General features: G+C 50.8%; 1 protein-coding gene across 4 annotated transcripts; it reads right to left on the reverse strand.

The window, feature by feature from the left end:
* Nucleotides 1-385: 385 nt before the first annotated feature.
* AZIN2 (antizyme inhibitor 2) lies at nucleotides 386-27767 on the reverse strand. 4 transcript variants are annotated; one of them, XM_084784474.1, is made up of 11 exons: nucleotides 27638-27767; nucleotides 27422-27542; nucleotides 26723-26919; nucleotides 25090-25263; nucleotides 15101-15273; nucleotides 14144-14278; nucleotides 13323-13488; nucleotides 11538-11700; nucleotides 11227-11339; nucleotides 3699-3913; nucleotides 386-860 (listed from the first exon to the last, which is right to left on the reverse strand). In XM_084784474.1, the coding sequence occupies exons 3-11, from the start codon at nucleotides 26825-26827 to the stop codon at nucleotides 722-724; spliced, it is 1383 nt and encodes a 460-aa protein (XP_084640600.1). In that variant the 5' UTR covers nucleotides 26828-26919; nucleotides 27422-27542; nucleotides 27638-27767; the 3' UTR covers nucleotides 386-721. The 4 variants fall into 4 exon arrangements, with proteins under 4 accessions (XP_084640600.1, XP_084640601.1, XP_084640602.1 ...); XM_084784475.1 differs by lacking the exon at nucleotides 25090-25263; XM_084784476.1 differs by lacking the exon at nucleotides 3699-3913.

Raw genomic sequence — 27767 nt, forward strand, 5'->3', positions numbered from 1 at the left:
CTTAAAGGGTGAACTCGGGCCAATGAGATGGCTCGGCAGGTAAAGACGCTCTCTGCCAATATGACAACCTGAGGTCACTCCTCAAGACCCACACCATGGAAGAATAACAACTAAAAGCTGTCCTTACACACACACACACACACACACACACACACACACACACACACACAAATACACACCTGCCAATTCCGTTTCTCTCTTTCTGAAGTTTCTCTGGCCCAGGCTTTAGCCTTCATGGTGGGTCACACAGAGGCCACAGCCAGTCATGACTCTAGGGAAAGGTCACAGCTCTGATTGCCACCTCAGTTCACCCTACCTCATGATGCGCTCTCCCCTGCCCCCCCCCTCTCTCTCCTAGACTGCTATGGGAAAGACTCCAGTGAAGTATTTTTAAAAAACTAAATATTTATTTGCTTCATATTTACAAAGGTGGGGAGGAGATTAACGGTGACCCCAAACACACCCCCCACACCTGGATGGCCAGGCCAGTCACGCTGCAGAGGCAGACACGGCTGGAAGGGACAGGATTTATGTTGCATACTTGAACTACAGCGAGTGTAAGACTGGTCCTATTTACAGGGCAGAAACACTACAGGTGGAGCATGGGAGCGGCAGAGCGAGCACCAGAGTCCTGGCCAGAGGGTACCAGCTCGCCGCCTTGCCCACCTCTCCCGAGGCATCTCCTTGGCCCCGCTGGGATTCTCCGGGGAAATAGGCCTGCTCACATGATGCTTGCTGGGGTGAAGACAGGGCCCATACACAAGGTGTCCGTGATCTCCCAGCCGCAGGACAGGGGTTTGCACACGTCCTCAGCATCCTGGTCTTCTTCTGCAGGCAGCAGCTGCCCTCGAAGCGCTTCCCTGAGAGCAAGAGACAAGTGCTGATGGCAGCCGGCAGGGGGACAGAGGTCCAGAGCTTCCGTGGCCCCTGCTTCTATAGGTCCTGGCCTCGTTACACACAGGACTCTCACCTGAACCCCAAGCCCAGACAAGAGTAATGACAGGGGGGCCTGTGACCCTTGTCCCCACTGCTTCTCACCCGTGGTCCCCAGCCCTAATAAAGGAAAGATGCTCACATTTACTGAGATTTTCTGTGCATCAGACATTGTGCCCGCTACTTGCCCCGCCCCCGCCCCCCCCCCTAAGTTCTCAGTAAAAGCACTGCAGGAAACCAAGCAGTTTCCCAAAGAGGAAGCTGAGACTTAGAAAGGAGCAGCCACTCAAGACTCCTCCCCAGCAGGTGGGGAGACTAGGACTGTGCCCAGCTCTCATCTCCGCACCCCAGGTTTAAAACGGCCCATTGCCTGCCCCACCCCGATGCCACAAACTGGCTCGAATCCTCTCTCCCCCATGAGGATGAGCAGTCCCGCCATCTGATCAGCTGCTCCAGCCACAGCCAGGAGTCTTGCCGCACACCCCCGTCCAGTCCTGCCAAGCCCAGCTCCCAAGCAACCCGCTTATTCATGTGTTTCTTGCTGGGGTCTGCCAGCTCCCCTGACCTGCTGCCGCGCCTCCAGACAGACACAGCACAGACGGCAAACTCTCCTCCTGCACCTCCATCACCTTCCTGTCACACTCAGAGTCCACTAGATTGGCTCCTGAGCACCCCCAGTGTTCACTGTGGCAGCCCCAAATGCCATCACATCAGCTCCTACACCCCAGTGCCGTGCTATCCTGCCTACATTACCCAGCCTCACTGACTCGCACCTCCTCAGCATCCAGGTTTGGAGCCCTACAGACCCAGCAGGGCCCTACTCCCTGAGCAGCTCTCCTCCACACCAAGGCTTCAAGGCCTGCACCCCCAGCATCCCTTCCCCAGCAACAGGGCTGGGGGTGTGGCTGTGTCTCTTGCTGCTGCCATGCTGCCAACAGGCTAGCACCCTATGGTCGCTCACTGGGAAGACAGGGGTCGACACTGGGGGACAGTACAAGAAGCATGTCGGCTTGCCTTTTGCCTCTGGACGCTACCCTCTCTCTCCCATGCAGCTCCCCCCAGTCATTTCCCACGCTGCCCACACATTCCAGTCCCCCAGCGGTAGGAAGACCTCCCTGGACACTTCATAGGCAGCAAAGCAAAGGCAGACGGGAGGCTCGACACCTTCATCTCCTTGTCTGTAAATGCAGGTTGGCCCAGTTTCTTATTCAAACCCATTGGTTACCCCAGGGCCTTCAAGACCAAGTCCAGACCAGGCCCCGAAGGGTCTCAGCTCAGTCTTCCCGACATGCCGCTGGTTGAAGACAGACCGCTATTGGCAATTCTGTGACAGAACAGGGCCCTCTCGGGCCTCCTCCCTTTTCAGTCACCTGGGCTTCCAAGGCCTAGCGGAATCCTGAGAATCTTCCATGAACACCCTTTCTCACAGACTTCCCTTCCCAGGGCCCTTCCTACTCCGCCAGAGCCTTTGGATATAGATCTGTACCTTGGCTCACTGGACAGCATTAGACACTCCTGTACCCTCAGGGCCTGGCACTGAGTAGGCCTCAAAGCAAAACACGGTAGCCGTATTTTTGCCCCGGGAGACTTTCTGACATGCCCACTTCTCTATGTCAGTTGTTGCAGGTGATGAATGCAGGTGACTCTCCTCAGCCTCATCCACCTGTAGCTGCCGGTGACAGTCAGGGACTCACAGTGAAGCCTGCACGTTGTTTTAGGGGTTTCCCCCCTCTTGGCTTTGTCAAAAATACACTCCAAGCCAGGCACACTGGCACACGCCTTTAGTCCCAGCACACAGGGAGGCAGAGGCAGGTGGATCGCTGTGAGTTCGAGGCCAGCCTGGTCTACAAAGTGAGTCCAGGACAGCCAAGGCTACACAGAGAAACCCTGTCTCGAAAAACCAAACAACAAAAACACTCCAATGATAAAATGACTGCATAGGCCTACCCTGAATCCCACACAGGGTAGAAAAAACAAGTGTGTCGGATACAAGAATGAAATGTGTACCCTGTCAAACCTGGCATTCGCTGATGCTCCTGGGGGCTCGCAGGATAAAGGCCCCACTCAGTTCTGAGAGGCCTGCATGCAAGCCCCTCCCAGCTGCTCTTGCCTTCTGAGCCCAGTCATAACCTGACAGCAGCTGTGTGACCTCTCTGGAAATGACCATCACAGAGATTTGTGAGGTGAAAGGAAAGAATGTGACGTGCCCCACAGAAGGTCTGACAGGAGGATTCCACGGGCATTGGCAAGCTCCACTTCACACAGCTCTCATCTTGTAGGAGACAGGCAGGATTACTGTTACTCCCCACTCCTAGATAGGAAACCTGAGCTCATTGGCCCTGCAGGGCTTTCCAGGGTCACAGAGCTGCCACCAAGCTCCCACTGCCACCTGCGCCTGCTCACACCCTCCTCCCTGCACCTACGGCTACAACAGTCTTTAGAAAATGCTGACCGGACCAGACCAGACCATGCCTCAAACGTGTCCTTACCTTCTGTACCCTTCATTCCATCTCCAAAGCCTCCCCAGGACTGGGCCTGCCTCCCCATACAGCCACAAGCAACCTCCATTGAGGAATACAACCCACGCCTTCCCATAGGACCGTGCGTCCCTCCCCGGCTCAGCTTCACCTGTGACCACGGCCAGGTGCCCAGCGCAGACAGGGCCTTACCCAGGTAGCCAGGAGCTCCTGAGCTTCTGGGCTCTGCCTCCCTACTGCTCTGCCCAACTCGGCTCCTCACCCCACTTCCCAGCAGGACCCCCTTACCAGGCTAGCCGGGACATGGCATAAGTGATTCTGTAGGCCTGGGTCCCCCCGACGAGGGACTTTGTGTCCATGGTGTAGGCACCCATGTTGTCAAAGACCAGCCAATCCCCTACGTGTAGTTGCGGCAGCCAGAGGCCCTCAGCCACACAGTCGCAGCCATCAACTGCCGGGCCCCACAGGCTGCTGCTGTACAGCGGTTGATCCGCAGATGGTTTCTGTAGGAGAGAGGGGGGGATGCCTCAGCCCCGTGGACATACCACACACACACACACACACACACACACACACACACACACACACACACACACAGCACTTCCTCCTTCAAACACCTGCCGTGACTCCCACAGCTAACGTGGGTGGTATTTAAAGGACTCCTCTGCATCTGCGCCTTCACGCTTTATTTAATCCAGGTCTCAACACCAGTGGGGTGACTTTGGGCTAGAACACAAACTTCTCTGTGCCTCAGGTTGCTTATTTGTAAAACAGGGGCAAATACTGCCTGCTCTGCAGGGCTGAGAGAGCAGCTAGCAGAGGGGAGGAGTCCAAGGAGCTCACGCTAGTGCTACTGTTGCTCTCGTCGTGGCTGCGCTTCTAGCTGCACTGCTGCTCTCAGAGCTCCGCTGCCTCCACACCTCCACTGCCCTTCCCACGAGCTCACTCCCAGCCTCTCTTCCAGCCCTGAAACTTCCTCTTCCAGGATGCCTGGCCAGGAGACAGAAGCCAGAGACCCACAGGAGAGCAACACTCGCCCTGACTCAAGTCCCAGTCCAACAGACTGTCACCGAGTCTCGGGCCTGGCAGAACAATGACAGTCAACACACTGACCCCCACTTCCGGGAACCGGGGTTCTGAAGGCTAAAGATTTACTCCAAGGCAAGCTTCCTCCCTCCCCCCACCCTTCCTCCCCCGTGTAACTCTGGCTGTCCTGGAACTTGCTCTGTAGACCAGGCTGGCCTCGAACTCACAGAGATCCACCTGCCTCTGCCTCCCAAGTGCTGGGATTAAATGTGTGTGACACCTCTACCCAGCTAGCTTCATATTCTTATTTACAAGCTTCTGTAACAAGAGAAGTTAGCCGTGGCTACTCTGAACTCTTTCCTGTCACCCCAATCTCTAGAAAACATTGAGTTAACAGTCTAAGTCTGGAGGGACCAGTGTTCTTTAAATGTGTCCACAGGACCTTCGGGAAAACAGCCTTTAAAGGCTCCTCTACCACAGAGAGAAAAGACATCATTTGGATTATAAAATTAGATTCTCTTGCTTGTTAATAGCACAAGCGTAGAAACAGTTGTGTGTGTAATGCTGGGGTCAAAGGCACGACTTCATGCATGCTACTGTTGAGCCACATGCCCAGCCCTTTTGTTTTATTTTTATTTTGAAATAAACACTTGTGGTTGCCCTCTGTCCCTCACTATATTTGTTTGTTTATTTACTCATTCATTTTTGCGTGACTAGGCATGGGACGTAGGGCCTGGCACATGCTACACAAGTGCTCTACCACTGAGCTGTATACACAGCTTGCTTTGTTCTGTATGTCTGAGACAGGCTCTCCCTCAGTTAACCAAGCTGGCCTTGAACTCACTCTGTTGCCCATGTGGCTTTGCATTTGACATTTCATCAAGACTGCCTCAAAAATAGGAATAGCTAAGATGTTAGGGGAGGGGCAGGGACATGGCACTTGAGGGCCTGGGTTCAGATCTTCACCACGCATGCACAAAGCCGGCCATGGCGGTACATGCCTGTCATCTTGGCCTGGGAAGGCAGAGGTGGGAGGGTTCGTGGCCAGCTACTCCTGTAGGCAGTGAGCTTCTGGCCCAGTGAAAGGCTTTATCTTAAAAAAGAAAAAGGGGGGACATGGAAAGGTGTGGTACATGGCCTTGAGGGGACCCCACCAACCTTCTAACTCTTTTTTCCCCTGTAACTTTTTAAAGTAAATAATTCCTCTATATACCACATAAAATATTCAAAATGTTTTTACTGGAAAACAAGATGAGTAGACAGGGCAGCAGTCAAAAGCAGAGTGGAACGCCAGAACAAAAATCCTATTTGTGGACATACAGGCAGGGGTCTGAGGAGAAAGCTCAGCTATATAGCTTATAGCCAAAGAACCACCTTCAGCAACCATGTGACTTACCGCTGGGAGGGAAAGAGGAGCAAAGTGCAAAAAGCCCACCTGTCTTCATTATAACACAGAAAATGCAGGTCTACAACTCAAACTCAATGCCCAGTCCATGCCAAGCTGGCATTCAGCTGCCTATTGCACAGTCCATTCTTGATTAAAAAAAAAAAACTACAGACAAAACAAAGCTCTGCATGGCGAGAGTCTATGGACCTACCCCTAACTATACAGGCTACCCCTAACTATACAAGCTAACCCTAACTATACGGGCTAACCCTAACCATATGGCTAAACCTAACTATATGACCCTCATTCAGAACCAGAAGTGACTTCAGGGATCAAAGTCAACCTCCTCATTTTTCCAAAGACAGAAACCAGAGCAGCAGGCTTCAAAGGCATTCACTAACCTGGCTAGGATTTCTCTACTGCTATGTGACAACGCCAGGTCTTGAACCTGTATTTTCTGACTCTGAGTCTAAGGCTTCCTACCATCGTGACTGTCTAATACATCATGAGAAATGCTGACAGCAGCTAATAGAGTGGGGAAGGATGTATATAGAAATGAAGAAATAAAATGCTGCATTACAGACATGCCTATCCACCTAGAAAAAACATGAAATGGGGCTGGCAAGATGGCCAACAAGTAAAGGTGTGTGCTGCCAAGCCTGGCAGGCTGTGTTCAATCTCCAGGACCCACATGGAGAAGGTGAGAACCAACTCCCGAGAGAGAGAGAGAGAGAGAGAGGGAGGGAGGGAGGGAGGGAGGGAGAATAAATAAATGTAAAAAATCTCAAAGGAGTTGGGAAGATGACTAGAAGAAATCAGTACATCTTAGTACTGGTCTCTGCTCAAAGACAAAAGAAGTTTCCACTCACAAAGTAACAGAAGCATTAGGTTATAAAAGTATTGGATGTAGGGGCTGGAGAGATGGCTCAGAGGTTAAGAGCACTGGCTGTTCTTCTAAAGGTCCTGAGTTCAAGTCCCAGCAACCACATGGTGACTCACAACCATCTCTAATGAGATCTACTGCCCTCTTCTGGACTGCTACCTCACATGCAGGCAGATACTGTATAAATAATAAATACATAAATCTTTTTTTAATTATTGGATACATTTGGGCTGCACTAATACCTAATCAAGGAAAGTAATAAGACCCAAAGGGAGAAATAAAATACATGAGCTGTACCCTCTCCTACCTAGGAAATGCTAATAAAGCAGAAAATTCCTCCCTCACTTAAAAGAGGCTAAATGATTTATTCATAGATATTGCCCAGACCCTTTTCTTAGCACTAGAAAGTATATAAAATAATTATGAGCTTATCAAAGAATATCAACAAAATAATGACATTGTGGTTAGTTAGTTCATATAAAGCTACCCTTATATCATGTATAAAACACAAAGAATACAAAAAAAAAATCTGGGTGCTTGGGTTAGAAGCTGGGTGCAGCTAAAGAAACACAGTTTCGAGCCTGTGACCTCAGGACTCCAGAGGCTGAAGCCAGAGAGTCAGACGCTGGCTGCACAGTGAGACTCTGCCAAAGAACAAAAAGCAAACCCAAAAGAAAAACTCTAAGCTGGCTGTGATCCCAGCACTCGAGAAGGCAGAGGCAGGTGGAACTCTGGTGAGTTCGAGGCCAGCCTGTCCTACAAAGCGAGTCCTGGACAGCCAAGGCTACACAGAGAAACCCTGTCTCCAAAAACAAAAAAGAGGAGGAGGAGGAAGAAGGTTGTAAACTTTGCAGTCTCTTCAAAGCTCCCTGTGTGGCCCACCACAAGCACATCCCCTTCCTTTTCTTCCTAGGGTGACTACCACTCTGTTCAGCAATCTCTTGCTTTGAAAATACAGCTTCTACGAGTGTACCTGATGTTAAGTGATATGTTTCACGCTGCATGCTTTTGACAGGTACATAGCTGTAATCACGGAGTATGGAATCTCCACAACTTGCTTTCTCGCTGTTGAGATTTCCATCCCATGGACACCTGTGGCCACAGTTCACACATGTGGAACGCACTGATTCCATCCCCCCCCCCCCCCCCCCCCCCGCTGACAAACATCCAGGCCGCTTCTGTGTTTTATACTGGGCAGCTGCTGCTAAGAATGTTCTGAGAAAGCCCCCTGCAGCACACACGTCAAGCATGATAATGTCATCGTGTTTTCCCAACACGCGCGCACACACCCGCGCTCACCTGGCTGTGTCTGCGACACCCAGCTATGGCACTTCCTCACCCTCCCTCCATACTACTGTCATCGGGATAAAAGTGGCATCTCACTTTTGATTCACTTGCACTCCCTTGGCTGCAATGAGCAGATTTCCTTTTCAGTTGGACTCTCCTCTTCTATGAACCGCCAAACAGATTTAAAAAATAAATAAAAAATCAATTCTTCATTTAACACAGGCAAACACCAGTCCTCAGGCAGGAACAGTGATGCCCACTCACAATCCCAGCACCCAAGAGGCAAAAGCAGGAGGACTGCCACAAGTTCAAAGCCAGCCTGATCTACATAGTTCATTTCAGGCCAGCTGGTACCACATGTGATAGCCGGCTACCAAACACACACATACTACATATATACATACCTACATGCATACATACATGCATACCTACATAGACAATAAAGCTTTAAAGTCTTTCCTTATGTATTTGAAATAGTCTGTTTCAAGTTTCTTTGTCCCAGGTGAGCGCCCCATCTGTGACATCACTAATGGCCACATTTCAGGTCACTGCAAAGAGAAGCCATCCTTCAGTTCCTAGGTGCTTTCCTCATGCACTTCCCCTCAGGACCAAAGGTGGCAGTGTTTACCTCCCTTAGCAATTACCTGCCCTGTGTGTGTGTGTGTGTGTGTGTGTGTGTGTGTGTGTGTGTGTGCGCGCGTGCGCGTGTGTGTGTGTGTGTGTGTGTGTGCGTGCGCGTGTGTGTGTGCGCGCGCGCGCGCGCGCGCAAGATGATAACAGCAGGAAAGAACTCCATGAACTCAAAATGGATTTGGGAGCTAGACTCAAGAACTGCAGGCTTACTCCGTGAGGAAGACGGGGAAGGTAAGAAGCCACCATGCCAAGTCCTCCATCTGTGCTGACCACTAAGAGAAGCAAAGAGTGCAGAAAGTAAGAGTGCAGCCAGGTAGTGGTGGCGCACGCCCTTAATCCCAGCACTCGGGAGGCAGAGGCAGGAGGATCCCTGTGAGTTCGAGGCCAGCCTGGTCTACAAAGCGTGTCCAGGACAGCCAAGGCTACACAGAGAAACCCTGTCTCAAAACAAACAAACAAACAAAAAAGAGTGCAGATCTGAGACCCCAGAAGAATTGGCAAGTGGGGGGGGCATTGGAGGACCGGCTGGGCAGACACATCACAATGACCTGAGCTCTGAGGATCCCTAAAGCTCCTGCACAACCTCTGTCCTGCGCCGATGTGAGGCCCCAGCCAGCACTCATCACGCAGCCAGCCTCAGTTAAAGGTTGGCAGCCTGAAGGGCACACAACACTGACCATAAAGGCAGTCAGGGAGATGCTGGCAGCGGAAACCGTGGCTGCGAACCTCCTTCCCACTCCTCTGAGGCTGATGAAGGGAACAGACAGCAGGTCAGGAGGGCGCAGCGGTGAAACTCAAGTGTAAGCTGAGTACGGTGCCACCAATTAGAGGCCGGCCTGGGCAACACAGGAAAATCCACTTGCAAAAACAAAAACAAAACCTTAAGCCGGCCTAGTCCCTGGGCAGGGAATTCATGCCACGCCAGTACTGTAAGCCAGATGAAAGGCTCAGAGGGTCAGAGACTCCAGGGGCAAATCAATTACTGCTGTCTTTCTAAACGAACACGTTGCCAAACTGCCTTCTAAATGTTCGTCTACACTAGTGGTCCTCAACCTTCCTAAGGCTGTGACCCCTTCTACACAGTTCCTCACGTTGTGGTGATCCCCTCTCCCCCCCTTCCCCTTCCCCCCTCCCCCTCCCCCCTCCCCCCCCCACCAACCCAACCATAAAATTATTTTGTTTCTACTGAACAACTGTAATTTTGCTAGTTATGAGTCATAATGTAAATATCTGATCTGCAGGATACCTGATATGTGACCCCTGTAAAAGGGTCGGTTGGGGCCCCCCCCCACAGGGGGTCGGGACCCACAGGTTGAGAACTGCTGCCTACACCCACCCATCCATAGGAACAGCAATGCAGAGATTCCTAACTGGCTTTTGCACTCGCACTGATCACAGCTGTGCTGACCTGCACAAGATCATACCAACATTCCAGCAGGCAGAACTGAAGGGGGACAGGGCATGAAAGTGGGAGGAGGATGCGGCGGGGAGGGCGGGGCTGAGAGGAGGGGACTGGGAGACATGCTATTTACATGTATGAAATTGTTGAATAAACAAAACACGTTTTTCCACAGTAGAAAATGGGAACAGGAAGTAGCAAGCTATTACTACTACCAAATCTGAAGAGGAGGATGTGGCTGCCACAAGAATACCAAACGTAAACATCTGAATTCCCCTGCGCATCCGGGAGGCTTCCTCATATTTAACTTCCGAACAAAGTGCCACTAGGCCAGTGCACAATGTGTAGGCTCCCGAGCGAAGCTGAGATGGGTCCCCTGCCTGCCGCGGGATAAGGAGTAGAGAGAGCCTTGAGGAGACCCCGAGGGGTGAGGCTAGAACGGCAGGAACGTCTGATTTTCTTCCTCCACTCAACCACGTCCACTAAAGCTGCTCGAGGCCCGTGTGCTTTGTTGCTCTGTTCCCCTGTTTATATGAAAACCTGTCGCAGACAAACTTGATTTTTTTTTTACTTCTAAGGACAAACGCCAGAGCGGGGATCACAGACGTCTGTCAAGATACTCAATGCCAGAAACAGGAAGTCAAACACCAAGCTAGAGTTAGATTGGCTGAAGTACTATGAAGCCACACAAAAATAAATAAAACTATTTTAAGATGTGTCAATGGCACATACATCCCATATAAATGAAAAGGAAGGTTATGAAACAACATGACCCCAGTTCATAACATAAACGAGTACTTTGTGTTTTCTAAAGAGTAAAAAATACAACACTCTGAAAAAAATTATGAGCAGTAATCTTCACCCTTACTTTTTTTTTTATGATGATGATGATGATTTCAGATTCACTCTATGTAGCCTAGGCTAGCCTTGAACTCACAATCCTTCTGTCTGGGCATCCTGAAGCTGAGATTCCAAGTGCATGCCATGCATGCCTAGATCTTTTGTCTTTTTTTTTTTTAACTATTCTTAGTGCCTGTTGAACCCAGAGCCTACTGTACGTTAGTCATGTCCTCTACCACTGTGCTACACTCCCCTCTGAGACTACAGTTCACTGGTAGTCATTCTCAGCAGGACTCAGCATGTTTGGGGCCTCAGGCTTGAGCTCCAAGGACAAAGGCATATTCCTAGGGGGTGGGCTCACCTTCTGCAGGGTGGGGGTTGGGCAGGTGTTGTCAAACAGGACTGAGTTGAAGATCCCATAAACGCCTTCATCAAGGTGGTACACAACGGTCTTAGGGGCGGAACTGGTCTCCTCTGTGAGGGAGAGAGAGAACGGGGCCACACAAGGAAAAACGTGAGGGCGCCTGGGAGTCAGAAGTCGGCACTACAGCGGGCTCAGTAAAGACAGGGCAATGGCCTTCCTTCAGCTACGGGGTGGAGTCTCCAACAGAAGCCACTAAAAGCCATCTTTCTGGCGACACGGCTTCACTTCTATGTTGGGAAGGCACCTACCCTCCCTGCTGGGCTGGTCCAGAGGAACCTCCTTCTTGGCAACAATGCTGACGGCCACACTGAAGGCAGAGGTCACATAGTAACGCCCCAGCTCGGCAAGGATGTCCACACCGCAGCCCTCGGGGAAGTAGAGGTCCAAGGCTGAGTTGATCACAGAGGCGATCTGTGCGGAGAGGAACATGCAGGACCACCATGCATTTCGGGAAGAAATTGACAGTTGCTAAGGTCCCAGCTGGGAACTGGGAACTTCTAGCCAGGAAGGCTCCTGGGGAGGAGGGGGTGGGGCTGGAGTGAGGACCTAACTGTTGAATAGCTCACTCACCCAGATAATCCCACATAGCAAAGGGATGTTCTTTCCTGTAATGCGTGGTGCTCAGATCCCAGATTCCCTGGCAGAGACCCCTTCCTTCGTAAACAAGCAACTTGTTAACTAGCAGGTTAGATTCCGGATAAAAGCAAACACAGGGGCTGGAGAGCTAGCTCAGAGGTTGAGAGCATTGGCTGCTCTTCCAAAGGTCCTGAGTTCAATTCCCAGCGACCACATGGTGGCTCACAGCCATCTACAGAGAGATCTGGTGCCCTCTTCTGGCATGCAAGGGTACATGTAGGCAAAACACTATATCTAAATAAATATTAAAAAAAAAAAAAGTAAACACACAAAGCTAGATCTGTCATCATAGTGGGCAAGCCATTGATCACTGTAAACTTTTAGAGTGTCTCCTTTCATTCTAATACAAACACTATTTATTTTTAATTATAAACACAGTTGGGTTACATGGGCTTGGGGTTTTTGTTGTTTTGTTTTGTCTTGTCTTGTCTTGTTTTTATGGGAGACGTGTTAGTTATTTGAGCTAGGGTCTCATGCAGCCCAGGCTGGCCTCAAATTCCTGATCTTCCTACATCCACCCCCCAGGTGCTGGGATTACAAGCATGCAATCTCATCCCCAGCACACGTATTTTTTAAAGGTTCATTTATTTACGTATGTTGTGTGTGTCGGTGTTTTGCCAGGGTGTCAGATTCCCTGGAACTGGGGGTATGAGCCCTCATGTGGGTGCCAGGAATTGAACTCGGGTCCCTCGGGAAGAACAGCCAGTGCTCCTGACATCTGAGCCGTCTCTCCAGCCCCACACGTATGTTTTCACAATCTGTTGCACTCAATGGTCTCTGAATGTCCTCTCTACATAAATGAACGTTTTCATCATAGTCCAGCCAGTCTGTGCACCTGAAAACGCACTAGACTTCTGCTACGTCTACAAGGCTGCAATTCTGGAACCTACTCAGGCTCACTTCCTACACATGGAGGCTACAGAAGTATTGCACAGCTAAGGAGATGGCGCCCCTAGGGGTCAGAGTGGGAATCACACGTTTATGATGCCCTTGGCTCTCAGGTGGAAGGACCCATACACTCCTAGCAGAACAAAGGTTGGTTTTTCGTTCCCCACCCTTCCCACCAGGCTTATCAGCTCCTTCAAGGGTGAATAAGGTGCATCAAAGAGATTATGGCATGTAAATATGTCTTGGCTGAGCCTCTAACTAGCTAAGTGCTCGGGATGGAGTCAGGCAGAGGTGAGGGTTGCAACCAGCTCTGCTGTAGACTTGGGAAGTGACAAAAACTGTAAGCCCAGCTGAGCCACAGCACAGGGTTAATAAACAGCATTAAAATCCAGGAAAGCACTAAGCCCAGGACGGGACATACAGGCCAGATGTACAGTGGGCTCTGTACATCTCTACAGTGCACCCGTCCCCCACCACAAAAAAACCACCCCCTTGGCCACACAAGTTACCTCTTCAAATCTCACTTTGGCTCCCTCTAAGCCAGGAAAGCCACCACCAAGGTCCAGAATGTTCATCGTGTGGCCCAGCTCTGCACCCATTTGAAACACAAGCCGGGCATCCGCGATGGACTGGGCGTAGGCCTGAGGGTCAGGACAGCCACTGCCAATGTGAAAACTGGGAAGGGAAGAAAAGCCTCGGCTTACATACACGGTCTAGGTACCCCCACGTTACAGACGCAATGACTGATGCCTGGAACATTAAATAGGCTACAAAGGCCACGTGGAGAGCTAAGAGTGGACAGGGGGCACTCCTCCCGTCCCTTCTTGCTTCCCTGGGATGAAAGCTGAGGTCCCAAGGTACCCAGGATATTCCTGTCAGTTAGCATGTGGCTTTGTTTATGTGCCGCCATCTACAGGCTGGGGAGAAGAGCCCTCACTGTACAAGGGTGTGGCATTAGGCATGAGGCACTTGGCACGGAACCTCAAATACAGAACAAAACGGAACTAGAGAAGTGGCCATAACTCTACCCTATCTCTGCCTGGAAAGAAATGGCTCCAGAACATGGCTCCAACCGCTGGCTTACAGGCATGCAGAAGTCCCTCAAAGCCATGCCCACGGGAGGAAGCTCCTGAGATAAACCTTCTGGGCACTGTGGGGCTGTGGAAAGGGACGCTGATAAACCTTCCTTCTAAAGAGGGGACATTCTCCAGAGGCAGAACTGCAGGCCCAGGGGCAGGCACTGCTAATGGCCCGGGATGTCCGTGAACAATTCCTGGCAAAAAAGGTACTGGGTCTGGCCTGGGCAGGCTGGCTGGCTCCCAGTGCACACCTCACACCCACCACCTCCACGTGGCTCTTCTTGGCGTTTTCAAGCAGATGTCTGCAGGATTTCAGCGACGCCCCGAACCTCAGGCTCAGGTGACTCAGGGAGTGGGAGTCCTGAGTAGCGATGCACAGAACCATCCTGTGGAGAGACGCAGCATCCCTACTGGGTGAGGCCCCGATTGCCTCGCCCGCGACTGCCACGCCCCGCGACTGCCACGCCCCGCGACTGCCACGACCTCAACATCAGACTAGCGATCTGGGAACCACACAGCTGAGCGGCCACTGACCCCTCAGCCATCTTAGGTCACCCCGGCACTGCCAATCAAATTCTGAGTCACCTGCCAGGACCTCGTCAGCCCTAACCCAGGTAGCTCAGGTCTTCCCCCGCAACTCCATACCAGGCAGGCTTACTGCGTTGGCAGACACATCACACAAGGGGGAACCATATGTCAAACGAACTCCCAAGAAGAGTCCTTACACATGAGGGGTGTTCTTTGGGTGAACCAGACTGGCTCCCAGACACCCTACTGTTCCTCAGACTATCAACAGCTAGTACGTCACAGCCAGAGCAAAACATCGGTCCCCACTCCATTTGTACTGCGCCCCCACCCCAGAACCAATATTACTGTGTCCTCCACACATCGTACATGATATATTCAAGCAACACCACACCTCTGTGTATCCCGACACCCACATATTTGCTTGGCTGTTTATGCCTCCCCAAATTTCACTCTTACCTCAAAGCCCATTTCAATGTCACTTTTCCTGAAGCTGTGACTTTGGGCTTCCTAATGCCTTGAGTCTTTTCTACTTAGGGCTGTAACCGGTCTGTCCTGGATCTGGGTCTTGTCCAGGAGTACTACTCCATCCTCCCTAGACCTCTCTCCTCAGCTCCCCGCTCCCTCCCCTGCCACGCTCACCCAACAGCCCAGCCTCCCTGCATAAGCGATCCTTGGCTTACTTGGCACTGGGGTGGCTCTTGACCACCTTGGCCAGCTCCACTTCGTTGTCGAAGCTCAGCAGCCTCACCCCGTGCTTGGCAGCATACTTGATCTGTGCGATTTGCTTACAGGGGTTGGCACAGATGATCTTACTGGCGGGGACACCGATATGCTGGACCAACTCCATCTCTGCCTGTGAAGTTCCAAAGGTTGTGGATGAGGACGCCCCCGGGCCTGCTGGCCTGTGGAGCCTAGGGGAGCCACATGAGGGGCCAACTCATAACCATACACTGAGGCATCCACATTAAGTGGACTAGCTCATTTTTGTTGGTTGGTTGGTTTGGGGTTTGGTTTGGTTTTTTGAGACAGGGTTTCTCTGTGTAGCGCTGGCTGTCCTGGAACTCCCTCTTTAGACCAGGCTGGCCTCGAACTCGGAGATCTGTCTACCTCTGCCTCCGGAGTGCTGGGATTAAAGGTGTGTGCCACCACCATGGCAGCTCTTTTAAGACAGCAGATGGACAACAGTCATTTCATGCTCATTACCCACTCTCTGATGGCAGGGCTGCCATGTACAGACACACAGACACACGGGTGGGGCACTGCACAATCCTGGGGAGGTCCCGTTCATAACAAAGAGGTCACATCTGCGTATGGATTCTAACTTCCTGTCTGCAGAAAATCTCATTCTAATACAATAAGTATACTTACTCCAGAAATTAAATGTCTTTAAAGGGACGTGCACTGGGCAAAGGAGATGGCTCAGCAGTTAAGCACACTTGTTGCTCTTGCAGAGAACCTGACTCAGTTCCCAGCACCCACACAACACCTAACCATCCATAACAAACCTAGTTCCACAGGACCCTCTGCAGGTACTAGGCATGCACGTGGTGCCCACACATACATGTAGGCAAAACATCTTTATGCATAAAAATAAATAAGTCATTTTTTAAAAAAGACAGAAACACACACTTTCTAACTCACACCAAGGCAGTATACAGACTCACTGGCATCTGACAAACTGAGATGTCTAAGGAACGTTGCTTGGGAAATAGTATGAAGAGTCTTCAAATAATAAAACATCCTCAGCATGCATGATCACCTGCGCATTTGGGCTGTGAACGGTTTACCTGGGAGTGGGGAGGAGCTTAGGTGGCCCCGCCCCATTCCGAGGCAAATAATGACATAAAGCTAGGTGTGCTGGCTGGCTCACACCTTTAGTCCCAGCATTCAGGTTCCAGGCAGAGGCTGTTGGATCTCTGTATTTGAGGCAAGCATGGTCAGAGTGAATTCTAGGCCAGATAGAGCTACATACTGAAACCCTCTCCTACCTACCAAAAAAAAAAGGGGGGGGGGGAGTGTGATTGACAGTTGAAAATGGAGTAGTTGGAAAGAGAAAGAGGGCCTGTTGAAAAGAAAGAAAAAAAGGAAGGTAATGAGAGGAATGTAATCAAAACACTTTATAGCCGTGTATGAAATGTCATGATGAAACCTGCTATATGATACAGAAACCCGATATGGGTAATAGTCAGGAGTTCAAGGCCAGCCTGGTCTAAAGAGGGAGTTCTAGCACAGCCAGGGCTACACAGAGAAACCCTGCCTCAAAAACCAAAGCAAACCAAACCAAAACCAACCAACCAACAGAAAAGGAGCTGGCCCACTTATGTTGATGCTTCAGTGTAGAGTTATGAGTTTGCCCCTCATCTGGCTCCCCTGAAGTCAGAGAGGTGGCCACACTCCCCTGTTCAAAGTAGCATCAGTCACAATTGGCAGGACACAAAGTTAGCATAGACCTCTGTTCACAGATGAGAGGCTAAAGAAAATATGGTAGAATACAATTCATTCTCTTAAAAGCAGGAAATCCAGCCAGGCGTGGTGGCGCACGCCTTTAATCCCAGCACTCTAAAGGCAGAGGCAGGAGGATTTCTGTGAGTTCAAGGCCCAGCCTGGTCTACAAAATGAGTCCAGGACTACGTAGGGAAATCCTGTCTCAAAAACAAACAAACAAAACAAACAAAACCAGCAACAACAACAAAAAGCAGGAAATCCTATCATTTATAATGTAAATAAACACAGGGGACATTGTGGCAAGTAAAGTGAACCAAGCACATAAAAGATGTATGAACTTGCTTCCCATGGGTTCTATGCATGGTATATACATGTTTGTGTGTGTGTGTGTGTGTGTGTGTGTGTGTGTGTGTGTGTGTGTGTGTGTTTGTGTGTTTGTGTGTGTGCAGGTGCATGTGTGTGCACATGTATGTGGAGGTCACAGGTCTACATCAAGTACCTTCCTCAATCACTCTCCATCTTAGTTTTGAGCCAGGGTCCCTCACTAGACCTGGAAGCTCACTAGGGGAGCTAGACTGTCTAGAGAGCAAGTTCTGGGGACCTCTGGGTCTTCCAGCACTCAGGCCACAACCACAGGCCCATCACCTGGCATTTCACAAACTCGAGTCCTCATGCCTGTCAGGCAAACACTGGTTGTTTTGGGGTTTTTTGTTTGTTTGCTTGCTTGCTTTGGTTTTTTTGTTTGTTTGTTTTTGGTTTTTGGTTTTTTGAGACAGGGTTTCTCTATGTTATCTTGGTCATCCTGGACTTGCTTGTAGACCAGGCTGGCCTAGAACTCACATCGATCTGCCTGCCTCTGCCTCCTGAGTGCTGGGGATTAAAGGCGTGCACCATCACACCCTGCCAACAAACACTGTTTTAAATGAGCCAGTGCCCCAGAACCTGCATTAACTATGTTGAATCTACAAATGCCAAAGTCAGAGAAGCAGAGGGTAGAAATGGTTAAAGCTCCAGGGGCTGAGGAGGTGAAAAGCAATGGGATGTTGGTCAGAGGATGCTGTTCTAGTTAAAAGGAGTCAGTTCAGGTGATCTACTGGACATCAGGATGGCCACGGGAGTAACACGTGTTGTGTGCTTAGACATCGCCAAGAGAGAGGATCGCAGGTTAGGGACTGGAGAGATGGCTCAGCAGTTAAGGGCACTGACTGCTCTTCCAGAGGTCCTGAGTTCAATTCCCAGCAACCACATGGTGGCTCACAACCATCTATAATGTGATCTGATGCACTGTATACATAATAATAAATCTTTTTTAAAAGAAAAATGAGTTAAAGCATGTGTTAGCTTGGTTTAGCCATTCCAGGGTGTGTGTGTGGTGTGTGTGTGTGTGTGGTGTGTGTGTGTGTGTGTGTGTGTGTGTGTGTGTGTGTGTGTGTGTGTGTATGTGTAATTATCTGACATTTAAGAAAAGTCTTCAAGGCCATGAGTCTTTCTGACACAGATCACTGAGCCCAAAGGTCTGTGCTGCACTGGTGGGCCAATGAATACATTCTCTATCCCCTTGGGTCTCTCCTTTACTTTTTGGTTACTGTTGTTCTGTGAGAGTTTTTTTTTTAATTACATTTGTTTACTTAGAGGAATGTGTTAGATGTTAAAGGACAACTTTCAGAAGTTGTTTCTCTCTATCCACCCTGTGGGCCCCAGGGATCAAAATCTGGTAGCTCAGCTTAGTGACAAGAGCCTTTACCAACTGAGTCATCCTGCTAACTCTTACTTTTGTTTTTGAGACAGGGTATCACATAGCCTAAGCTGTCCTTGAAATGAACTTTGAAATTTTTTTGAAGTACTTTATTATTATTGTATATACACAGGCGTGGGTGGGTGGATGGGTCATGTGCACATGTGGAAGTCAGAGACACCTGTGGTGGTTGAATCTTCCATCCACCATGTGGGGCTAAATAAGGACATGTCCCGTGGCTGGGGATCAAACTATGGCTTTTTCTGCATGCTAGACAAGTACTCTACCAACTGCTACATCCTTAGCCATTTCAGGTTTGGGGGTTTGCAGCATTGAACCTCACCCCTAGCTCTTCCTCACCTTTGCAGATCATGGCTCACACATGCCTGGTGCATCTGTGACATGGATGTGATGTGGGGGTGCTGAGTAGCCATGTTCACTGAGCAGAACGTGCAGCAAGAAGGTCCTAAAAATGGGATGCTTTCTATCAAGTGCTAGAAAACGTTTTTCTATATAGATTCACTGTTTTTGGCTTCTTGAGCCATTCGGTCTGTCTTGCCTACCCAACTGCCACTGCAAAATAAAGCAGCCACTGATGATTCATAAATGAATCAGCACAGTGATCTGATGGAATCAGGGAGTGGACATAGTTTTCTGACCTGCCTTATCAGGACTGTTTCGTTCAGTTCTTACAGCCCATGCAGGGGTATGAGCAGCTGTGCAAGGCCAGCAATGTCTTAGCGCACATACATACACATGCACATAAAATAAAATGTTATAAAAATAAAATTAAAAAGCTATGCATCAGGTGTAGTGGTGTACGTCTTTAATCCCAACCCGCAGGCAGAGCTCTGTGAGTTTGAGTCCAGCCTGATCTACAGAGAGAGCTCCAGGACAGCCAGGGCTACACAGAGAAACTGTCTAGAAAAAAAGAGAGAGAGAGAGAGGCAGGGCAGTGGGAGCTTTGCAGCAAATAACAAAGCCCCAGCCCGAGTCAAGCATGCCTCTACAGGAATAAGGAAGTCAAGACCAGGCAGTCTGGGAACACAATAGGACAAATGAGAGCTGTCTGTAGCCGTCCTGAGTCTGATTCTGACCAAGCAGCTTGGCTGTGGTTGTTTACACGCACTTATTCCTGTAAGACCCACGGCCATCAAATGTCAGGACTCACTCGTCACATTTCACAGAGGGGGAAAGCTGAGTTCAGAGAGGCCCGCCTGCCAAGGGCGACAGTCAGTAAGTGGCAGCACAGGACACAGAGATCTAACTCCAAGAGCTGGATGTGAGCTGTCACGGCTCACAGACCTGTCACCGCGCCAAGTCTGGGTGACTATGAATGTGTTCCCTCCCTCCCTACACGAGGTGAAAAGAGGCAACGGTGGCCCTGTGAGGCCCTGTGATTTCAGGAATTGTGGTCACTCGGGAAAGGCTTGCTTTATGTCAGCCACTGCAGTCCAGTCACATGCAGCCGCCTTTAATCTTCCTAATCACTTAATGAGGTAGAAACAAGGTTTGGAGGGCTAATAAGCCATTAATTCAAAGCCATATAGCTTAACTTGTCAGAGCTCAGCCTACACTGACAGGCACCCCGCGAGCATCGATTAATTTGCCAGGCCGTGACAGGTGTTGAAGAAAACAAGTGGTGAATAAGGCGGACGGGGTCTTAGACTTTACGGAGCTTTCAGGCTGACAGGGCAGAGGCACAGACAAATGCGGGCTGAATAATGGCAGATGGCCAACGGGTTCAAGGTATCACGTCATGGAAGGGTACAGAAGGCTGGAGAATGAGGAGCCCCGGGTGTGAAGGACGGAGGACAGCCCAAGGAGTTAGGAGGGCAAGCAGAACCCACCCCTCAGCGGAGCCTCAGACCAGTCAGGGATGACAGCAGACAAGACGGAGCAGCTTTAGAGAGGTCCTAAGGCCCAACCGAGGGCTGAAAACGATGGAGTGGCCTGGGTTCAATCCCACGGGGGATGATGAGGTGGAAGGTGTGGGCAGAGGCAGCCACCTAGGAACCAGGAAGCAGTGCGTGGATGTACATGTTATCCTGTGTGGTGAAAACAACAGCGTCAGGAGTTCCAAGGAGACGTACAACAGCCAGATGTGACCACGCACATCTGCAACAGCAGCACTGTGGAGGTTGCAGCAGGATTGGGAGTTCAAGGCCAGTCTCTGTGAATTGGGGAGTGGAGTGAGAAGGAGGGAGGGAGGGACGGAGGGAGGGAGGGAGGGAGGGAGGGAGGGACGGAGGGAGGGACGGAGGGAGGGACGGAGGGAGGGACGGAGGGAGGGAGGGGGTCAGTTGTGCATTTTAAGTGAAAGGTCTAAGTGCTTGTTTTGGCCACCTAAGGAAAGGCTTCATGGGATTCTAGGAGACTGGCCCCTGCCTGTCACAATCACCTGAAAGAAATGATAAAGCCATCCTAGAAAGGACAGGAGGCACGTTCTGGAGGGAGGATGGCATGGTGGATGTTGGGGTGAGGATGTGAGACTGAACACAGACTGTGTCAAATGGGTAGACAGGTGTGAGGTGACGATTCAAGGGAGGGAGGGAGGGAGGGAGGGAGGGTGAGGAGGGAGGGAGGGAGGGAGGGTGAGAAGGGAGGGAGGGAGGGGGGCAACAGTGAATGGATGGTGTTTGAAGTGGTGGGAGAGCTTAAGACTCGGCCCAGGGAGCTGCACTAGTCCCAGCAGCAGGCAACAGAGAAGCCAGCCCCTAGGGCCTTCAGAGGCAAGAGCAAGAAAAATACACACGGGGTAAATCACCAAAAGTGGTCTCTGAGGGTGGAGGCGTACCCGAAGGTTTCTCTCCTCTCCACACCCCACACCCTTTCTGTGCACTTTTAAAGCCTTTTAACCTGGGAATTTATAATACTGTTGGATCTTTTTAAAAAGAATATTCACTTGGTTCAGTACTGTTAAGAGATGATAAAGGAACGAATCCCCCCGACCAGATCCAGATCCATTCGCGCAGAAAGCTTCCCAAAGCCTGCCACGCTGAAGCCACTGTGAACAGTCTACACCATGGGCTTTCTCCACATCACGAGACGCCTCCGGTGCTTCCGGTCAACCGCTCTCATGTTTCTAATCGCTTCCGTTCCACCAAACCCCGGATGCAGATCCTCTACCGAGGCATGCAACCCGCACCTTCATGTCCTCTTTGAGTGACTCAATCAATGTGCTACTAGAATTATCCACAAATACGGGGACTTGGGGTTGTTGCTGTTCGCAATTATTTTTTGTTGTTTTGAGGTAGGTTCTTGGGACACAACCCAGGCCGGTCTCATAGTCCCGGCAGTCCTCCTGCCGCCATGCTGGGCTTATATGATCATGTTTAAAAATAAGGTGTTCACTGGATAGCCGTGCCTTTAATCCCAGCACTCGGGAGGGCAGAGGCAGGTGGATCTCTGTGAGTTCCAGGCCAGCTTGGTCTATAAAACAAGTCCGGAACAGCCAGGGCTCTGTGTAACAGAGAAACCCTACCACCAAAAAATAAAAACAAAAAGTGTTCATGAAATCTAGGAGCAGTGCTTATGCTTATAATCTCAGCACTGCTAAAGTTTGAGGGTAGCCTGGGCTACATAGTGAGACTCTGTATCTACAATTAAAAAAATAAGCAGCAAATCAAATAAATTAAGTGTGGTGGTATATTTACTACTAACCCCAGCATTCAGAACATGAATTAAGAGGATCAAGAACTCCTGGCCAGACTGTCTAAATAAAAAATAAAACATAAAATGGTCATTGCATCCTCTCTGATCCCTGGGTACCTTGTTAGATGAAATTCTTAGGCCTATCCAAACCAGACAGCTCTGCTGAGTTCAGCCACAGGGGGGAGCAAGGGAGTAGGCTGGGGATGCACTAATCCAGAAAGAGGCTAGGAGGCAGGATCAAAGACACAAGTGCCTGGGGAAAGAAGCAGGAGGCCCAGAGCCTGTGCCTCTGGCCTGACTGCTTGTCAGTGCATCCAGCCCTTGCTCTTGCCAGGCCTTTGGTCTAAGTCCAGAAAGGTCACCCACTGTGACCCACCAGAAGAGGGCAGCCTCTACCCTTAAAACACCTAGGGGTGGTTAGTGATGAGGACCAGCCTAGCACATGGTAAAAGCAGGTTATAAGTGGCAGCAAGCAGCCACTCAGATAAATGCACCAAGCAATTTGTGTGACAACACACACACACACACACACACACACACACACACACACACACACACACAGCTAAGGAGGATGTTTTCACCAGCCACCCGCCAGCACAGCAAATCTTCTCCAAGGATCTTGGAAAAGGCAACAACCAATAGAGGCAGAGATCACATTGTCGGAGACAAGCTGGCATCACCTGGTGCATGACCCTGGGCAAGTGGCTCGACGTCTGTGACTCACTTCCTTGTATGTTACATGTGCATTCCGGGGACTGCTGTCGGAATCCGGGTAAAAGAATGACCTCACGGAACTGTTTCGAGACTAAATGAGATCATCTGCAGAAAATGCCGGGCAGAGAACCTGACTCAACAGAAGTCCTCAGCAGATGGTAGATGCTGTCAGCATACCCTGGTTTCCTGTCTAGAAGTTTCTCTGAGACTCTGTACCCCACAGTTCTGTCCTTTGGCGGCCACCCCCTGAAGCTAGAGGACCAAGCACCTCATCCCCGAGTTTCCAGAAGCTGAGGGATCTAGTCAGTGGGCTTTCACCCTTTTTTCGTGCCCAGTTCAGGGGAACCAAAGGATTGTGTTCCTTCTCACCTCTATAGGAAGACCCGCCGTGCTACAAGAGGCTGCAGGGAGAACAAAGCCTTCTGCCTCACTGGGCCTCATGGCAGACACACACTGACCGAGGCACACAAAGAAGGGCAAGAGGAGACTCCTCGCCCACAAAGAATGAATAACAGTTAACTTTCTAGTATAGGTTAAGCTGCCTGCTCATCTCCCACCCCAGTGCACACGTTTTCCTCACCTAGGACCACTCTTAGCCCCAGAGTCTTGGCCAGGCCAGCTCTCCTTTCTCCTCCAAGAATTCTTTCCAAGACTCTATTCACATCGCCCAGTCACACTGCTGATCTCCTCAGAAGAGCCATTGCTTGTCATCAAGAAAATGAGGTGCTGACATCACAAGGACTGTTGACAGCAGCAGGCTTGCTTCCACCTCTGGGCTCCCTCGCACTGGCCCTGACCTCTGCGTGGAATGACCTTCCTCTGAGTCCTCCACCCGGCTCAGTCTTCTGCCTCGTTCAAGCGTGAATTCAAATCTCAAGAGAAGCCTTCCTTGGACAAACTGTCTGAAGAGTGCGATCCAGCCAGATGTGGTGATGTGAATCCTCTTGGGACCCCAGCACTTAGAGAGGCGAGACAGAAGGACTGAGAGTTCAAAGCCAGGCTGTGGTAAGCAGTGAGTTGTAGACTGGCTGTGGTCCATGGTGACTGACCCTGCCTCAAAACAAACCAAGTACAGTCCCTTCCCCCAGCTTCACGACATCTCACCTACAACATCACATATGGTCATTAGTTAATGCTTCAGAAAGCACCATAAAAGGGGGCCTTTTCTTGTTGTTTTACTCACAGCTAAATTCCCACCCTGAAAAGAACGTTGCTGGGTGAATGAATGAGATAGATTTAAGCAAGCTTTTAATCCAAGTGAAAACAGAATGAAAGTCCATAAATGAACAGCGTTTGTCTTGCTCAGGGCCACACAGTGAGACCCGCCCCGGACAGCCACGGCTACAGCCACGGCTACACTGTAGCTCATGACTATGCACGGAAGCAGAGCCAGTCAAAAGGAGCCACCAGGAGAGAATTAAAAGAGCAGAAATCAAATTAGGAAGACAGCCTGCTGCAGCAGCAACGAAACGCTAAGAGGATTAGTCTTAAAACCACAGTCACACGATAAGTTTATAAACATGGGGGGGGGGGGAATCCAACAGCAAAGGAGTGGTTTGGTTTTGTTTTAATTACAAGTTTAGTACCTACTGTTCTAGGCCAAGAAATTTTAAAGCTGCTATTAAATTTAAATTTTTTTCTAAATAGAAAAAATTTTAAATGTAGGTGTTTCTTTAAAAAGAAGAAAAATACCCTAGTATGGTGATACATCCCAGCACTTGGGAGGGCGTAAGTTAGGAGTATCAGGAGTTCAAGGCCAGCCTCAGCTACATAGTGAGTTTAAAGTCAGCCTGGACTACATGAATCCCTGTCTTAAAGAAAAAACAATTATAAGTAAATAATAAAGCAGAAAGATAAATTCAAAACCATCTAAAAGGTGACCCATATGCCCAGAGACATCTCAGATTCCTACTTCAGAGTTGACAAGTTCCTCTTCCTCCCCCCTCCTCCTCCCCCTCCTCCCCCTCCTCCCTGGAGCCTCCTCTTCTCTTGAGTAAGTGACCTTCCCAGAAGGCTATGGTGAATTAAAGGTCCCTCTCACTCCCTGGAGTCACCAACAGCAGGAGGGCCCCATCTGGTGAGCATCGAGGCTGCGTGCGCGGTGGGGGCAGAGGGGCTCACCTTGTCGGCACAGCTGAAGCCCAGCCCCAGCTCGGCTAGGACCTTCAGCACGCCCAGGCTGCTGTTGCACCTGACAGCATAAAAGGGCCGGACTCGAGGCAGGTACTTCAGAAAGCAGAAGTGCTGCCTCACGACAGCACCCAGGTCGGCCACGAAGAAGGCAGCCACCTTGCCCTGCACAGCAAGAGGCGAACGGATGTGAGACCCAGGCCCCTCCCCGTGCATGCTGTCCACAGTCCTTCCATAGATTGGCCAACAATGCCCTGCTGTAGCCTTCTGAGGCTCCCACGTCCTCCAGGATGGAAGGCAATGTCGGGCTGACATTTAAGGCTGTGTGACCAACCCCTCCTCTCGGCCCAGCTAAAGCCAACTACATACACTGTCTCTCGTTCCCACCCCCAAGCCTGTGTTCTCACCCTGCTCTCTGTTGGGTTTGGCAAATTTCCAATCTACTGTCATTCAGCCTACACATGTATGTGTGTATATGTTATACATAATATAGTATATATTATAATGTGTAATAGTTTATATACTAGCATATATATTATTTTAATCCATACCACTTAGTGCTCTGGCTGCATTCTGCATGTCCTTTTAAAGCAGCAGAACTGTATATACAGCTGTCTGCCCCACAAAAGGCAGACACTGTGGCTTACAGCCCACTGCCATGGACACACTGGTCCTCAACCCACCTGCAAGCCACGCTTGGTCCTCACAGACACGGATGAGCCTGTGGTGAACCCTCCCTGGGACTCATTTTCCTTTTCAAGCAACTTTTTTTTTTAATGGATACCCACTTACTTGGTGTCCAACATAATAATTAAGGGGCAGAGAAGGCCAAAGACCTTGAAAAGGCTTGGATCTGGAAGGAAAACAGCCCTTAAGTAGTTACAAGTCCCTTCAATAAATGCCAGATGGGACTCTCTACAAATCAGGTTAGCAGCCATGAAGACAGTAAATACAAAACCAGCCAAAAGCAAATCGGGGGTGGGGGGTGGGGGAAGGCAACAGTGATGGGAGGGAACGCTAGAGCTGAGTAAAGGGGAGAAAGATGCCCCAAGGGGGCACAGGCCAGAGAAGGTCGAGGAGAACAGCAGCACATCACGTGTACAGCGATCCTGCTCCAACGGAGCAGGGCACAACATTGGGAGGTTAAAGTCAGAAGTGTGGCTGTGGAGGCTGACTGGATCCTGTGGCAGGGAGGCACTGTGGCAGGATTCTGCTCTGGAGGAGAGCTGCAGGAGGTGAGAAAGACAGGAGGTCATGGGGACTTCGGAGAGATGAGGGCCAACTACAAAACGGAGCTTCTCCAGTGAAGTTCCGAGAACCTTAAAGGCGAACTTCATGGGGCTGGGGATGCCCGGATGTAGGTGGGAAGAGACCAAGAGGTAGGAACCCCTAGGTTGCCACCTGCGGGGGGGGGGGGGGGGAGACCATGCATGTGCTGCTGCTGCTCTTCTTTCAAGGCAGGAAACACGGGGAGGGCAGACGTGGGGCCAAGGACCAAGAATTGGGCATAAAAGGAGCCAGTCTATCAAATATCAATACCAAGTGAGAGAATGGGGGGACGGGGGCCTCCTGCCGGAGGAAAGGATAAGGAACCGACCCACACCCCATTCCTGTTCCCCCTCACCGTGGTGGCCTGTGAGGCCCCCAGAGTGAGTTCCTCCAGCAGATCCCGGGTGCTGAAGCCCTCTTCCACCATCACAAAGTCCGATTCGCTAAGGTAGCCAGCCATGTTGAGCAGGAGGAGCCCAGGGGCTAGATGGAATCGCTGCCTTGGAGCACCGCTGGCTGCCTTGGCCACCGCCTTAGAAAGTATGCAACACACTGTAGGGGAGAGGGAGATGGAGGGTACCGCTGGGGGATGGGTTGCATCCCTCACCTCCCAAGGCCTGGGTCCACACCCCACTCCATCCCCCAGCACAAGCCTGAGAGGCTGAGGTTCCCTGGGAACGGTGATGTTGCGTCTGATAGAGCCTCAATCACCCCCATCTGTTAAATGGGATTGTTTTGGAGTTCCTTTCCAGTTCTGAAACTTGGGATTGGAAGGAAAATAAAGAGCGTGGGAACAGATCTGAGAAACCTAGGTGGGGGAAGTCTCGAGGACGCCTCCAGTCCCGACCACGCCTACCTTAAGGGGCCAAAGACTTGAGCTTGAGTTTTAGCCTGCTCTCTGCTGCATGACCTTGGGTCAGTTTCCCCATTTATAAAAGGTTGATTCTGACACGCTACGAATGCTCTAAGCACCACCAGTGGGGGTCTGTCCGCGGGACCCCTCTCTCGAGTGCAAGGCGGGGGGGTCCCGCACCCTAGTCCCAGACCTCCTTACCAAGCCCCGTGCTCCTTCGCGGGGGCCAGAGCCAGGCGCGCTGCTAGGGGGGGTCGCCGGTGACCTCGAAACTTGTGCAACACCCCGAGGAGGAGTGGCAGTTGCGGAGCCGAGGCCCCTGCTGAGAGGAGGCAAGGGGTGCCAGGCAGCGGGTCAGCGCCCAAAGTCGAGGGCGCCCGCTCCCTAAGGCTCCCCCCAGCCATCCCCTGCACTCGCCTTAAAACGCATTTACACGGCTTCGGCCCATAGGTCTCCCCAGCGAGTGAATCGGATCCTCGGCGCCTCCGCTCGCTCGCTCCCCCCGGCTCCGGCCCCGCGGCCTGCGCCCCGCGCGCCCAGCAGCCAC

This window comes from Acomys minous (assembly GCF_964271855.1).
Source record: "Acomys minous genome assembly, chromosome: 6".
In the NCBI taxonomy this organism is placed as follows: Eukaryota; Metazoa; Chordata; class Mammalia; order Rodentia; family Muridae; genus Acomys; species Acomys minous.

Bases quoted from the DNA above. Each gene is read 5' to 3' on its own strand.
- AZIN2 (XM_084784474.1), bottom strand. From the start codon at position 26,827: ATGGCTGGCTACCTTAGCGAATCGGACTTTGTGATGGTGGAAGAGGGC. The intron at 11,701-13,322 runs GTAACTTGTGTG...CTCTCCGCACAG, and splicing joins CCAAAGTGAGATTTGAAGAG to ATCGCCTCTGTGATCAACTC. The intron at 11,340-11,537 runs GTAGGTGCCTTC...TCTCCCTCACAG, and splicing joins GGACCAGCCCAGCAGGGAGG to AGGAGACCAGTTCCGCCCCT.